General features: G+C 34.1%; 2 protein-coding genes across 3 annotated transcripts in view; one reads left to right on the forward strand and one right to left on the reverse strand.

The window, feature by feature from the left end:
- LOC136028777 (uncharacterized) overlaps positions 1–17,000 on the reverse strand; it is a 281,013-nt gene that overhangs the window by 102,995 nt on the left and 161,018 nt on the right. The window lies entirely within an intron of this gene.
- The window catches only part of LOC136028776 (serine/threonine-protein kinase Chk1-like), a 61,901-nt gene that overhangs the window by 20,700 nt on the left and 24,201 nt on the right, over positions 1–17,000 (forward strand). For both annotated transcript variants that reach the window (XM_065706675.1, XM_065706676.1), the window contains exons 3-5: positions 7,935–8,047; positions 9,217–9,362; positions 15,332–15,535. In XM_065706675.1, the coding sequence (XP_065562747.1) occupies positions 7,935–8,047; positions 9,217–9,362; positions 15,332–15,535 (463 nt within the window). The remainder of the gene's footprint in view (positions 1–7,934; positions 8,048–9,216; positions 9,363–15,331; positions 15,536–17,000) is intronic.

Consider the following 17,000-nt stretch of genomic DNA (forward strand, 5'->3'; position numbering starts at 1 on the left):
TGTGATATGTATTCATCTCAAGTCCAACATTTTTAAATGAAGAGGGACATTTAATTGCATAGTCATTTATATAGCATTCTTTTGTTTTATCTTGGCATTAAATAATTTTCTGTAGTGTCTGGGATATAAAGATGGGCCCTTGTCAATTCTTGAGCAAACCTCTAAAAGACAGAATTTTGACAGTAATATATACATACATAAAATAAACTTTGAATACAGGTTCCCAATATTTTAAGATCTTTACTAAACTTTCCAATGAGCATAAGAAAATATCCCCCCCCCCCCAAAAAAAAATGGTAAAGCATCCTCCGAAAACGTGTCTACTATTTATGAGAATAGCACCATCAACTTCAAGATGTCATAGCAAGCTGAATCGAGGTATCAAGCCCTTGTCAACAAAAATAAGAAATTCCATATTTTAGTCCAAGACGGATTGTCAAGGGTTTATATTTTTGTTCTCTTTGTTAGGGGGGGGGGTGAGCGTTTTGAACCTTAGTGCGTAGAATATTAATAGAGGAAACACTTGAATGACATTTGAATTTGTAGTGCCTCTTGTACAAGAGATTTTGCCATATGCTATGAAGCGACAGTTTGGCCGATTGGGACCACAATGCTATGGACGCAATAGCCAAGCGGTTTAAAACTGCAAAAGATCTCTATGTAACCCCTTAGTTCCAGAGGCTATGCTGTCGCGTGGTGGTGTATTTGTCTCCAAACATGAATGTATCTATACAATATGAACGGTTGCACCGCTTATAGAGTAATTATTATAAAATGCATCTATACAATATGAACGGCTGTACCGCTTATAGAGTAATTATTATAAAAATGCATCTATACAATATGAACGGCTGCACCGCTTATAGAGTAATTGTTATAAAATGCATCTATACAATATGAACGGCTGCACCGCTTATAGAGTAATTATTATAAAATGCATCTATACAATATGAACGGTTGCACCGCTTATAGAGTAATTAAATAAAAAAAAATAGTTTTTTTAACTGAAAGTAAGGAGCGACATTAAAACTTAAAACGAACAGAAATTACTCCGTATATGAAATGGGTTGTCCCCTCCGCAGTCCCTCGCTCTTTACGCTAAAGTTTGACTCTTTGCCACAATTCTTTTTTTTAAAACAATTAAAAACTTTAGCGTAAAGAGCGTGGGACTGCGGAGGGGACAACCCATTTCATATACGGAGTAATTTCTGTTCGTTTTAAGTTTCAATGTCGCTCCTTACTTTCAGTTAAAAAAACTAGTTTTTTTTTTTTATTATTTAATTTCTGAATGTTTTTGAATTAATGCATGTTTGATTTTGGCTCTCCGCACATAAATTATTGAAATGAAATTAGTATATTAATTTTTTTTTGGCTAAATGGCTTTCTCTTAGTTTTGATCAGACGATTTTGAGAAATAAGGGGTGGGGAAGGAGGCCTAGCTGCCCTCCAATTTTTCGGCTACTTAAAATGGCTACTAGAACTTTTAATATTCAACGAACGTTTTTATTAGTAAAAAATATTCGTAACTTAAGAATTAACTTACGTAACAAACTTTTATATTCTTATATTTTTATTATGTGTACGAGGGGGTTTGTACCCTCGTTAATACCTCGCTCTTTACACTAAATCGTAAGTTTTGTCCCAATTCTTTAAGAATGACCCCTGAATCAAAAAGGCCGTAGAATAAATAGTTGAAATCACTAAAAATACTTTAGCATAAAGAGCGAGGTATTTATCTCCTCCTAAATACCTCGCTCTTTATGCTAAAGTATTTTTAGAACCCCTCATATGCGTAATAATCTCTTTGTTTTAAATTTCAATGCTATTCCTTACTTTCATTTGAAAAAAAACGTTTTCATGTTTATTTTTTCATTGTTTTTTTTATAGTAATGCTAGAAAATCCTGCGCCCTTTTCATTGAATTTTTCTTCCCCCATGACATATTCCTCAAAGGAAAGATCCTCCCACAAAGCCCTCTCCCATCAACCCCACCCCCCAAACCAAAAAATCCATGAAAACGTCTTTACACTTCCCAATAACCATTACTATATGTAAACACAGGTCAAAGTTTGTAACTTGCAGCCCCTCCCTCAGTGATTGTGGGGGAGTAAGTCATTCCCAAAGACATAGTTATTATGGTTTTCGACTATGCTGAACAAAATGGCTATCTTAAAATTTTAATCTGTTGACTTTTGGAAAAAATGAGCATGGGAGGGGGCCTATTTGCCCTCCAATTTTTTTGGTCACTTAAAAAGGGCACTAGAACTTTTCATTTCCGTTAGAATGAGCCCTCTCGCGACATTCTAGGACAACTTGGTCGATAAGATGACCCCTGGGAAAAAAACAAAAAAAAACAACAAACAAACAAATAAACACACACCCGTGATTTGTCTTCTGGCAAAAAATACAAAATTCCACATTTTTTAGATAGGAGCTTGAAATTTTTGCTATAGAGTTCTCTGATATACCGAATGCGATAGTGTTATTTTCGTTAAGATTCTATGACTTTTAGGGGATGTTTCCCCCTTTTTTCCAAAATAGGGCAAATTTTCTCAGGCTCGTAACTTTTGATGACAAAGACTAAATTAATTGAAACTTATATATTTAGAATCAGCGTAAAAATTCGATTCTTTTGATGTATCTTTTAGCATCAAAATTCCGTTTTTTAGAGTTTCGTTTACTATTGAGCCGGGTCGCCCCTTACTACAGTTCCTTACCACGAACTGTTTGAAAAGAAAATAATTCGGTATTTCGGGGCTTCTGACATTATTACTCCTTTGCGGAAGTTAGGCTCAAAATTGAAAAAGGATTATATTTTTTCTCTGGGCCCCTTCCACCTCTTAGTTCGTTTATTTTCCCGTTAGTTTTCACCTGTTTTCGCTTTATAGTTGTGTTATCTCTTAGCAGTTCTTTCGTTAGTTGAGTTAGGGTTGTGGTATATATGTTTTATCGGTCGTATAGTTGTGTTATTTTCAAATTATACTCCATAATAGAGAGGCTCCGAACACCCAGCATTGTATATTAAGCTCTTAATTTGACGTTTTTTTCTAACGTGACCAGATTCGTCCTGCGCCCTTTTCATTGAATTTTTTCCCCCATGGCATATTTCTCCAAGGAAAGATCCTCCCACATAGCCCCCTCCCTCAACCCTACCCCCAAAACCAAAAAAATCCCCCCTGAAAACGTCTGTACACTTCCCAATAACCATTATTATATGTAAACACTGGTTGATGTTTGTAACTTGCAACCCCTCCCCCAGGGACTGTGGGGGAGTAAGTCATCCCCAAAAACATAGTTATTATGATTTTCGACTATGCTAAACAAAATGGCTATCTCAAAATTTTGATCCGTTGACTTTGGGAAAAAAATGAGCGTGGGAGGGGGCCTAGATGCCCTCCAATTTATTTGGTCACTTAAAAAGGGCACTAGAACTTTTCATTTCCGTTAGAATGAGCCCTCTTGCGACATTCTCGGACCACTTGGTCGATACGATGAACCCTGGGGAAAAAAAAAACAAACAAATAAACACGCACCCGTGATTTGTCTTCTGGCGAAAAATGCAAAATTCCACATTTTTGTAGACAGGAGCTTGAAACTTCTACAGTAGGGTTCTCAGATACGCTAAATCTGATGGTGTTATTTTCGTTAAGATCCTACGACTTTTAGGGGGTGTTTCCCCCTATTTTCCTAAATAAGGCAAATTTTCTCAGGCTCGTAACTTTTGATGGCTAAGGCTAAACTTGATGAAACTTATATATTTAAAATCAGCATTAAAATGCGATTCTTTTGATGTAGCTATTGATATCAAAATTCCATTTTTTAGAGTTTTGGTTTCTATTGAGCCGGATCGCTCCTTACTACAGTTCGTTACCACGAACTGTTTGATTATTATAAAATGCATCTATACAATATGAACGGCTGCACCGCTTATAGAGTAATTATTATAAAATGCATCTATACAATATGAACGGTTGCACCGCTTATAGAGTAATTATTATAAAATGCATCTATTCAATATGAACAGGCTTATAGAGTAATTATTATAAATGCGTCTATACAATATGAACGGTTGCACCGCTTATTGAGTAATACTTATGAAATGATGTGTATCGACTATTAGAATAGTTATTTTTGGAGATGACGGGTCTCCAAAGCAGCAATGAGACATTTCAGACAAAAATTTCCAAGTTCTCCACGGGTTGTCCTGCAGGTTGACTAGTTTATAGTGAAGGTGAGTTGATGTTTGCCTCCTAGTCTCACTTCATTTGGCATTTGGACTGTTCTTACGATACAGATCCCGAGGGAGTGAAAACTCCCGAGAGGGAATTCAATTACTTAAAATAAACTGGTGAGCGTCATCATCGGCTGACCGTATCAAAGACATTAGGTTCATTATTGAATTATCCAGGGAGACTAGTTATCACTGATGGCTATTAAGAAATTACGTTTTGACTATGAAATTTGATTGAAACGATAGTTAAATTTTATTTTCCATGTGTCAGCTAGTTTTTCATTCAAAGCAGGTAGCACCATAGGGAACTCTCAAAGCTGCCAAATTGATCAAATTAAATTTTCTTTGAGCTGAGTTCCAACGTTTTCCTAGTAGCTGTGATAGAATATTTTTAGGGGCTGCCCTTTCCACAACTTTGAAAAAAAATTCTGCTCTGCTTAATAACAAAAAGCTAAATTTAAACTTTCTAATGATAAAAGTTTCATTACAACTGAATATTTTTATCTCTGGTACAAAACAAAAAACAAGCTAAGTGTTTTTTTTTTGTGGAAAAGATTTCCGGGAAAGTAGGTGTCGGATTTTTGTTTTCTGTCGTTTATTCTGATCTCTTATCCAAGCTCTACAAGTTATGACAAGACCACCCAATTTTAAATAGTTTGCCTACACGAACTAAAAAAGTTCATAGCGGACGAGATAAAGTGATCGTTAAGTTGTCGAATCCCGTTAACGGAACAATGATAATCATTTAAATATGCAAGCATTATAATAAGGAAGGTGAACTTTAACGTAAAAGTGCAGTCTGCCTCATTCAGGAAAAATCCATTTTATTGTGTATTAATTTTGAGAAAAAACTTTCCATAGAAGTTTTCCAAAAAAAAGTATAGAGATACAATAAACCAAAGACGATCAGGAATAAAGTTAAATAATGATTCAATTTCAAATAGAACAGAAATCATTGTCAATAAATAAATGAGGCCCAAAACGAACAGAAAGTAAAATGAATAATCAAGTTAAACCTAAAACGAACAGAAATTATCCCAACCAGTAGAAGAGATAAATCCTTCTAATAATTGTAAGATAAGGTCCTAAGCCTTCTAAAGACCAGAGCGCCATTAGTGCTTTACTAAAGTAAAAAAAAAAAAAAACTATTCTGAGTACTGTGTCTTTATTTTTTATATTATTAACGAAAACAACACAATCACCATAATAACCAAGACAACTGAAAAGAAGGAAGGAAAACTCAAACACAATCGCCATGATAACCAAGACAACTGAATAAACGTTATTCAGTTGATTTATAAGTGTTATTAAAGAGAAAACATTTAAAATATGTCTTGTGTTCAGTGTAGTATAGGTGGATATTGATTGATTTTTTCATTATAAGGACTTCAGTGGTTTTTTTTTTTTTTTTTTTTTTTTTACTGCTTGCTTGTTTAAATAAATGCAATTTGCACTCATTTATTAAAAATAATTGTGATTTTCTGTATAAAAGGCAAAAACACAGAGAAGAAGTCAAAAATCAATGCAACCTGTATGTGGTTGAGGTTCCCCTGATCCTGAAAGTTTAATGTCCCCCAAGTCAAACTTCCAAATCTACTTGATTTCCTTGTCCAGTAATCCCTCAGAGTTTCAGCTGGCTCCCAAGCCGGTAATGTTTACCCTTAACCATACCTAATGTATTGCAGATACGCTCTTTTGACAATCTAGATGCACTTACTGTCTTTGGATTATACTTAACGTTCTCTGGAAGATTCAACTTAATACTCTTAGTTGTTCCTAAAGTCCAGGATCCTAGGTCGTCCCCGGTATTAACCAATATTTCCCTGATATTTTTAGAAAGTTTCAACTTCTTACCCTTAGTCGTTTCTAAGATATTACTGATGCGTCGTTTGGCAACTAGGATGCAGAGTGACATGCAGTTGGGTTCGAAATCCCCCTCAACTTTCCATAGATGGTTCAGTTACATACCCTTAGCTTCTAGTGCATATATGCCATTTTGATAACTGTAATGTACTTAGTGTTTTTGGATTAATTTCAGCATCTCACCTAATATTCCCTGAAAGCTTTGGTTTATACACTTAGTCATTCATGAGACACTACAAATATGACCTTTTAACACCTTGGATCCATAAGGTGACTTATGATTAGTTCAATATCCCGCTCAACTTTCCCTGCAAATTTTTACTTAATACCATTTGCTGCTCCTGAGATATTGCATATGTGTAGCAATTTTTTTGTACCAATTTTCTTTTTTCTTGTGGACAGGGGTATCAATAGTGAGAGCAGTCAATTTCCAACGTTTTTTCAATCTAAAAAACCATGTACGCCAAATTTCAAAAATGTAACTTGACAGATTGACATGATCTGTGACAGACACATGACATAGGACATTGACGTGACAGTTGAATGTCAGCCATGGAATGATATCAAAATTCTTGACAATAACAATGGGATTGGGGAGGGAACAGACTTCCCTAAAGTATATTTAACTATTTAAAGGATCAATATCCTGTAACACTTTAGGGAATAGATATTTTTGAGAGGGCTAATGAACATTTAAAGATTGGTGTTTCAGTGTTACAGTACTATACAAAACTTGAAGAGGGGGAACATAAAGATAAAAAAGAGGTAATATATTCAGTGAGGGTTCTGTCCATTGGATTGATGAAACACTAGGTATGGCTTTACAAAGTGAAGATAATCCAAAAACAAAAATCTGAAGACTTTTTTTTTTTAGTTTCTTCATTTAAAAAAGTTAATAAATGTACTTACTGCCCCCTCTACATTTTCCTGAACTGGCGCCACTGCTCGCAGACACTATTGTTAGAAAAACTTACCAACTATTTTTGTTTATTAGAAGGATGGAAACGCGCCATATAGCTATGTGTGGCTCTAATTCTTTTATCAATTCTTTTTGGCAAAATTGTGTAAGCAAGGTTAACAAGTAGCAAGTTAGAAAGGTGAATAATGGAAAACTGGCCAATATTGTGAGAAAAAAATAGTATTTAATATTTGATTTTGATCTTACAAGATTTTGACAGGCTTATTTTAGTCCATGTTAAACACAGTCTGAAACTCATTGAAAAGAAGAATCAGATAAGATCTAAATATTTCATTTTCTTCTTCTTCTTCCAATCATCAGCACTAGTATTTTGAAAGTAGTGAACAAGAACAAAAAGTTGTTTTGCTACATACAATAGATAATTCGGGCAAAACTGTCCAATTTTTCAAACTGTTAAACTAAAGTTAAATGTAAAATCACATCAAAAAGATGGATTAGCTGAAAATAAGTTTATTTTTTCTAAAAGAATTGGCTGTAAACATAATTAGCTTTTTTTTAAACCCTCCTGATAGTTTCTATTTATTGATAATGAGTGAAAGGATTAACAAAAATGTTATTGTCAAAATGTTATTAAATGTCATTAGTCATAAAATACTGTATTGCTCAATGTCAAAAATGTTATTAACAAATCTGATAAGTTGACAAGGGGCGAAGGAGGATTGCCCACACAGTTCAGTATTGTAATAGTTAAAAAAAGATCCAGGTCTGATTTATTTGATTTTCAAGCTTTTTGTAGCATGGAGAAAGAAAGGATTCTGTTTTCCGTTGTTGTTTTATTTAATTATTCCTTATAAATAATTATTTATTTTTTTATGATAAATTAAAAACAGATAATGTTTTATTTATTTGTATTTTTTTTTAGGAATACTTGCACTCATTGGGGATAGTACACCGTGACATAAAACCTGAAAATCTTCTTTTAGATGAGCATGATAACTTGAAAATAACCGACTTTGGAATGGCGACCATTTTCAGGTAGTTGATTAATTTATATTTTTAGTTAATTGTCTAAAAAAAGGACTAGAACAAAAGGATCTGTCAATTAAAAATGGGATGAATAATAAAATGCATTGCTAAAAAAAAGGACTTTGTCAGTATAGCTCCTGTCAGTGCTTTTATAAGTCATTATACTTCCTTGAAAAAAAAAATAGTTCTTTAATTTAAAAAAGTCTGAAATAAAATCTACATACTTACAGCCCACATGAAAGAGATCAAAATTTCTGTTTTCTTTTCCCTGATCTTTCGAATTTTTACTTACATTGACAGTGAGCTTTTTAGAAATTCTAGAAAAAAATACCTTTTGAATCAGGTTTTAATAATACCCATCGACCTGTGACGCAGGTCAGCGGTGAAGCTGAAAAAAAAACCATTACAGACTTAATGGGTCATACGATATCCACAACATTTGCATTTATGAACTTACAATAGCAATAAATCGTACATTTTTTTTTCTTCTTTCTTCTTTTTTTCTTTTTTGTAACATAAAAAAGGGAAATTCCAGCTTTACCAGTGGTTTTCCTTTTTTAATAAATTTTCGACTAAAAGTATTTGAAAGACCAAAGAATAAAACATGGGCTAGGAAGCTGTGATGTTACAACAACAAATAAAAAAAAATATTTGTTGTGCATTGGATCTTTGTATACATTTGCAAGATCAAGCCTTTTCAGCGGATATTTTATCAATAAGATATTTTTATCAATAGGATGTTTTATTAAATAATATTTTATAAAATATTTCATAAAAATATTTGATCAATTTTACTTTTAAAATAAGGCACTTCCATTTGACCAACTAGACAGGCCAAGAAAGACTCAGGGAGATCTGAAACTAAAGAAGTGGCAAAAATACACTGTGATAGATGTGTACATTTTTGAGAACGGAGCCTGGGTTTTTTTTTGTTTTTGTTTTTTACTGATGATCCATGGATTACACCTCTTTACCAAAATTTTCATGGATCCTCTGATTTTATGAATAATTTGGTAATTTTCTTAATTGAAAATAATCAATTCTTTGGTGTTTTTTATTGTTCATTTACTGTGTTTTCGTTATTGTTTTTTTATTTATTTTATTTATCATTTTTCATTTCTTTTTTTTTGTTCTACTTAGTTATTCTGATTTTGTAGATTTTATTTTGTCTATTTTAGAATGAACGGGAAGGATCGAATGCTAGATAAGCAGTGTGGAACACTGCCCTATGTTGCACCAGAAGTTCTGTCTGGGAAACAGTATCATGGAGAGCCTGCCGATATTTGGTCATGTGGTGTGGTTTTAGTTGCAATGCTAGGAGGAGGTACTATTCTTATTTTGCTAATAACATTTTTGTAAATAACCGTAATTAACATTCACTTTATTATAAATAATTGCTTTCCAGGTAGAATTTCTTTAACGTTTTACTGTATGATAGATACCATTATAGTAGTAGTTTCATAGAGAGCTTGTCGATATTTGTTGTTTGGTTTGGTTTTAGTGACCATGCTAGGGGATGGCTCTATTGCTCTTCAGATACCGTAATTTTTATAAATAGTCTTAATTGCTTATATTCGCTTTAGGGTAAACTATCCCTTTCAGGACAGATTTTATTTTGTATTTTAGAATATCATAAATAATATAATAGTACTAAGTTATCATAGAGAGCCTGCCAGTATTTGGTCGTTATATGGGTTTAGTTACTATCATTTTATAAGGTTATATATTTCTTTAGGTATCATAATTTTTGTCAGTAATTGTAATTACTGACATAGAGAGCCTGCCAGTATTTGGTCGTTATATGGGTTTAGTTACTATCATTTTATAAGGTTATATATTTCTTTAGGTGTCATTTTTGTCAGTAATTGTAATTAGTAACACATGCTTTCGGATAAGCTACTGCTTTTCTTAGAGACTTTGTTTATATGAAAAAAGAACAAAAGTCGAGCCATGTGAATGAAACTCTCGGAAATCAACACAAGTGTCAAATCCTGTAATTTTTTTATTTGTAAGTATCACGCCAACCTTAGTTCCGCCTGTGCCTCCAGTAGTGTCAAAGAAGAGCCACCAATCATGGCTCTGGTTAAATGTAAAGTCGAAACATTCATTTGGAAAATTTTTTCAAATCTTCCTCCTATTGAGGAAGGCAGTGTGGAGGTTTCACAAATCGTTGGGGTATGCTTCCGGTGCTCCTACTAGCTATTCAGATTTAACGCAATAGTGTTTATTTACTAAGTAATTAGCGGTATGTCTCCCATGCACTCTTTGCCTGGGCACTTAACACTGAAGATTTTTTTCTTTTTTTTGCAAGTCAAGTAGGACTTATTGATTAATTTGTGAAATTATTGAAAAGGTGATGGTAAAGACTGTGTGAAGCCTCTTCTAAATACTCTAGAGCAGTATTTTTTAAGTATTTTTAAAAATACTCTAGAGCAGTATTTTTTATTTAAAAAAGAGCAACCTTTTTTCCCCATGGACCCCTTTTCCCTTCTTTTTATCTTGGTGGACCCCTTCATAGCTATTGGACATAAGAACAATTGTCTATTCTTCACTAATATAAATTTTAAGGTTTTAATTATCAAAGAAATAGTATACGATTAAGCTTTATTTTTAAATGAAAACTAATTTAATGCAAGTAAAATATTCTACTATAATAAGAATAATAATTATTATTATCATTACTATTATTGTGATAATAACTACAATATTACAATGTTTCTTCCATGGGCAAGCAAAACAAGCTCATGGAGAGTAGAGCTCCTCAGGCAGTTTTCACTCCAACATTATGTAAACTGGATAAAAAGGAGTTGAAATTAAGTGTGTGATTAAAAAAAAGAAAAGGGCATGTTTATTCAATGAGATCCCTGTGGTTGGTTCTTCTCGGCGAGTTTATTTATATTTGGTTCTATTGATGTTAATGATAGTCGAAGATCACCCCTTTTCACAATGTCAAGTCTATTGCAATTTTCTGATAACATTTGAGAAACACGACTAAATCCCGCTTCAACAAGATAAGATGTAGGAAAAGCAATAACGTAGAACTGCACTTTATCCCAGAGCAAGCGGTACTTTGTAGCAACATCATTTGTTTTCCATATATTGTACTTTTCATCTTTGAATTTTGCATGCATTATTTCATCACTTGTATTTCGTTGAGGGGCTCTTGCAAAGATATGTCTATTTCGGCAGCATTAACTTCGAAAGGAATTGAAACCCAAATCGGTATATCCATCCCGAGCAGGTCACCAACCCGAGTTTGCATATCTTCATGTATATTTTCCAAATATTCACCATATAATTCTAGGTCTTCATCTTACAAATGGCTGTTAACACAGGCCAAACAAGGAAACAGTTCAAATGCACGACGCCTGATATTATTCTTATACAGCTGTAGTTTCCTTAGAAAAACAGCAATAGCGCTTTTACTAGATATCAGATCAGAATTGTTTTCTTGGAACTGTTTATTAATCGGATAAAAAATTTTCAAATATATCTGATAAGTAAAACAAATCACATTTATTTGTAAGCAGTTTTGCTCCAAGTTGTGTGTCACCAAGAAAGGAAACAATAGAATCCCAAAGCGCAATGAAACGCTTAAGACAATTCCCCTTTGATAGCCATCTCACCTCTGTATGTATTACAAGCCGCCCAAATTTTTCTCCATTTTGCTTACAGAATTCACGAAAAAGGTGGTCTCGAAGAGAATTTGAAATAATATGGTTAACTACTTTTATTACAACAGTAAGGGAATTATGCAGACATGCACTCATTTTCTCTGCAACTAAGTGTTGACGGTGTGTCACACAGTGAACACAATATAAAGTGAACAGTAAATTACAGTAGAAAATGAATTTTTTAAAATAAAGGGCGTTCTGAGTTGGTATTCTTCATGGACCTCCAAAATATCATTGTGGACCCCCAATTTGTTGTGTTTTGCCTGTGGACCCCCGGAAATATTACATGGACCCTGGTTGAGAACCACTGCTCTAGAGTCATCATATGTAAGTAAAACAAAGTCAACAATTGTACACATCCCATACTATGAATATTGCAAATATTGATTTCTCTTTTTCATTTGAATTGTCCCCTTTGTCCCTCTGATTGTTTGAACTTATGGTAATTTGGGCTCTTTCTCGTCCTTTGAGTTTCACATCAATTTTAAGAACTAAAAAATTCTTAAAATGTGATGCAAGCAACTCCATCAACTGACTCTTTTGGAATTTGTCACAGGAGACTTGCCTATCTGCTCGCTTATATTTTAATGTGTTATGCTCAGTAGCCAGTAGATATTGAGGAATCTCTTGTAGACCAATGTTTTTTTAACGAGAGGTTGTAACGTGAGTCCCTCGAAAAAAAATTGGATCCCTGAATTTACTAGAATTTACCTGAATTTACTGGATCCCTGAATCCTAAAGAATTTACAAGCTGCATCACTACTCTTCAGTAAAATTTTAATAATCTAATTTCCTTTTTTTAATAAATTTTCGACTAAAAGTATTTGAAAGACCAAAGAATAAAACATGGGCTAGGAAGCTGTGATGTTACAACAACAAATAAAAAAAATATTTGTTGTGCATTGGATCTTTATATACATTTGCAAGATCAAGCCCTTTCAACGGATATTTGATCAATAAGATATTTTTATCAACAGGGTATTTTTATCAATAGGATATTTTATTAAATAATATTTCATAAAAATATTTGATCAATTTTACTTTTAAAACAAGGCACTTCCATTTAACCAACTAGATAGGCCAAGAAAGACTCAGGGAGATCTGAAACCGAAGAAGAGGCAAAAATACACTGAGGATCCATGGATTACAACTCTTTACCTAAATTTTCTTGGATCCTCTGATTTTATGAATAATTTGGAAGTTTTCTTAATTGAAAATAATCAATTCTTTGGTGTTTTTTATTGTTCATTTACTGTGTTTTCGATATTGTTTTTTTATTTATTTTTTCATTTTAAAATTCTTGTAGACCAATGTTTTTTGAACGAGAGGTTGTAACGTGAGTCCCTCGAGAAAACATTGGATCCCTGAAGGGATTAAAAATCCCTTCTAAAGAATTCACAAGCTGCATCACTACTCTTCAAGTAAATGAGCCAAGAATAGTTAGGTCAACCGGGGAAAAAAGGCTGATTCGTTTTGGTGAGAGGTCATGCTGTTCAAGTCAGGATTCTAGTAACTCGTCATGTGTTTATTCTGTTATTTGCAACATTGTTACTTTCTTTACCTTTTGGTGTCAGTAAGGTCTGGTATGAAGGACTTAAATGACTTAAAAACAAATTATCAATGCGTTTGGTTCTCAATAAAATTATGTTGTTATCTTAGAAGTGACAAAAGTGCACAAAAAAAAACATTTTCGCAAAAACTGACACTTAAAAATATCTGGAAAAATAAATATGATATTTTAGAAAATACAAAATTATCAGTAAATTAGAAGGTGCAGCATTGACGGTGCATTAAAAGGTGCAGCGTTCATGGTGCATTAGAAGGTGCAGCATTAACGGTACTGGTCGTCATCTTTAAAACAGTCTCATGACTTTAGGATGAAGGTTTAGATGAATACCCAAAACGCAGAGTGAGAGAGAACTTCATGTCTCTACCCCCTCCCTCCAAAACAAAACAGTGATTTTTTAAATATTTTGTCTAGTAATTTATTAGTTCCTGGATGACTAGCCTATTTTTGGGACTTTTTACGTTGTGTAGAACAAAGACCCCATATGACGTTATTTTAATTAAAATTTGGACTTAAAACTCACCCCATCGGACTATCCAGTAGATTTAATTAATCAAATCCATTTACTCTTATCTTTGGGCCTTTTTTAGTTTTATTTACTCTTGTTTTAAGAATTTCTGTTGTTGTTTTTCTTATCAATAAAATTTGAGAGCAACCGCTTATATTTCGCTACCAGTTAAATTTTTATGGCTTAATTTAGGCTCGGATAGGAGTCGAGTCCCACTTCAGCACTCAGATCTTTGGCTTCATTTTAATTGGTCCAAAACTGATTACAATGTTGAATTCTATGATCTTTGGCTGGTAATCAGGAAAATTATAGTCTTGGGTATTTGCAATACCTGTTGGGTCTGGATTTTTTGGTCAGTTTACTGGTAGAGAATTTACAGGAAAATGCTGAAAACCTAACGGAATATCTACAGGAAAACGGAGGGCATGCCGAGTTGCTGATTATCTATCAAAGCAGCAAAATTCGACACTCCAGTCACTATTCAATAAATCAAAGCGAAAAATAGTGTAACACACATGAAAGACCATGTTATCATGCCAGCAAAAAAAATCAGTTCTTTTTCGCCAACTCTAGAAAAAAAAGAAAAAAGTTTCTAGAAATTCTATAAAAAATTCTACCAATTACATCAATTCTAGAAAAAAGTTTTGTAGGCTTTTAGTCGCTCCAATTTGCGTGTGACATTCAACAGCTACGCCCTTTGACCCTCATAACTAGTAAAAAATCTCATTTCTAGGCTTATCACAAAATTTAAAGCTTCAGAAAGACAAAAATTGAAAAATTATCCTATTATTTAATGCCCTAAGTGATACCCTTGTTGGATAAATGCAAAGTTGTTGCTTCTTTTTGATTCTATGTATATTCCCTTAAGTTTGTTTTCAAAATAACTAATTAAAGATGATAATTGCAATTCCTGAATTAGTTAGAAACGACAATCTTATCTTTCAATTAAGAAAAGGAGATTTAATTTTTGGTTACCAAGAGCCGTAGTTTGTTCCTTACTAGGTTGTAGCTACCGCTGCAACCACGATTATATTTTTGTTCGCTCTTAACCGTTGCAGTGAACTGAGCTATGGTATAAATAGTTTAAGTATTGGTCGCTTCTATTATAAATTATATGTACGCAAAATTGATACCGGGGGACTCATTGAAAATAAACTAAAGAACAAAAACACGAGAGTTATATGAAGAATAGTGGAAAACTATTTTTGTTTGCTCTTAACCGTTGCAGTGAACTGAGCTATGGTATAAATAGTTTAAGTATTGGTCGCTTCTATTATAAATTATATGTACGCAAAATTGATACCGGGGAACTCATTGAAAATAAACTAAAGAACAAAAACACGAGAGTTATATGAAGAATAGTGGAAAACATGATAATCCTACTAAATCTGAAGATAACTGGAAGAGGCTGAAGACACCTTTCCCCCAACCCATATGTGCCATAGGTGCCTGTATTTACTGTTTTGTATTAGAAAAAAGACGCAGCTCTACGAACCCATGGTTCAACTGCCAGCTATCGCAGTGTTTGAAAATCTTTCTTTTAGAACTGCCGTGGGACAGTCCCACAAATCACTGTGAAGATTATGTATCTTGGAAAGAATGCGGCATTACGAAGCAACCTTGGTGTAAAATAGAAAATCTTGCGCTGTCAATTCTACGGAGAATTTTAAACCATTCGCCCCCAAGACGTTACAAAGTCAGCGAAATTAAGCAGCATCAATGGTTTACAAAGCAGTTCAAAGACCAAGGTATTTGTTTATTTGGAATTGTCTATAGTAATAACACCGTTTGTTTCTCTTTTTTTTTAATCTCTGAGATGAAGGAATATTTTCCTTTGTTGTTGTGGATGGTGGCTGGCGTTTACCTCCTCCCCCTCCCCCTCCTTATGTGCAAATATACAGCCCAAATTATATATTTTAAGTCTGATCTGTCAGTTGTCTTTGTCTCACGTTAATCTGAAAGAAACTAACGTAGGAACCGGTTTGTTCTCGAGTTTTGCACAGCGTAAACTTGAGCGAAGGGCGTATAATACACAAGTACCAAAATTCCTTCCCACTACGGAAAAAAATTAGTAGAAATAAAATGGTTATGTCGTCCATATAAGGAAAAAAAACCCGCTTAGTGATAGTATAATATAAAAGAACTAACCGCTCATTGATCGTCAGAAAATCAACGGAAAAAGTAGGGAAAAAGGAGAACCATAAAATTTTTTGGTTCTGAACTTATCCCTGTCCAACTTTGCCACTAGTGAAGCCTTTTTTGTATCTTTGGTGATCTAGCTGTATGATATTTTTGGCTTTTATACGGCTCTTTCACCGAAAGTATAAAGGAGGATAATTTTTAACTTATAACTTAGACATAGTTCTCCCCACACTGGATGGCGCGTAAAGTGACAACGGTGCCTCTCCACGTCCATCTCTGCAGAGTTGCCGACCACAGGTCTTCTAAAGACGTCCCTACTTGCGTAGCCTCCTTCCTTGGCATCAGACAAGTGCCGCTTTCCGCCTTCCACACATTATAATGCTTGGGGGAGTTCAACACCAGATGTTATTTAGAGCCTATTATCGTCCATACGAACCATTAGGCTCCAATACTTACGATTGTCTGAAGTATCAGCCGTTGCTTGATTCTCTCATCCCTGGATGGGTTCTTAAGTCTATCAGACCAGTGGATTCCCAGGGTACGCTGAAGACAGCCATTTTCGAAAATTTGTAATCGTTTCTACTGTCTTATTTTAAGCGCCCATTTCTTGCATCCGTATATTACTAAAGAAAGGAAATTGCTATGTTCGAGCCTCATCTTTGGAGAGTGTAGAGAGTTATTCAATATATTCTGTAGTTTAGTCAAAATATCTGCTGCATAAGCAATGCATATTGTAATTTCATACTCCAAGCTTCCGTCAGAATTTGTGAGGCTTCCAAGATACTTAGATTCAGCAACCTCCTCTACCTCTTGATTAATTAAGCGGCAGACCTGTCTTTGTATTTATGTTTTTGCGCATGACTTTCATATTTTGGGTACAGACTCGTAGTCCAGCTCGTCTGGTTGTGTTTGAGAGCTCTATGGTGTTCTGCTATAAGTCTTCTCTAAGATGAGAAGTAAGCGCCTTGTCACTAGCAAAATCACCATCTAAGACAGTGCGGATTTCTTTTAACTGGTCTCCATCCAATAGAAGGACGTGTCCGAAGTATGTGGTCAATGAGAGTCGTGACG

The sequence above is a fragment of the Artemia franciscana genome, chromosome 7 (genome assembly GCF_032884065.1).
Source record: "Artemia franciscana chromosome 7, ASM3288406v1, whole genome shotgun sequence".
Classification (NCBI taxonomy): Eukaryota; Metazoa; Arthropoda; class Branchiopoda; order Anostraca; family Artemiidae; genus Artemia; species Artemia franciscana.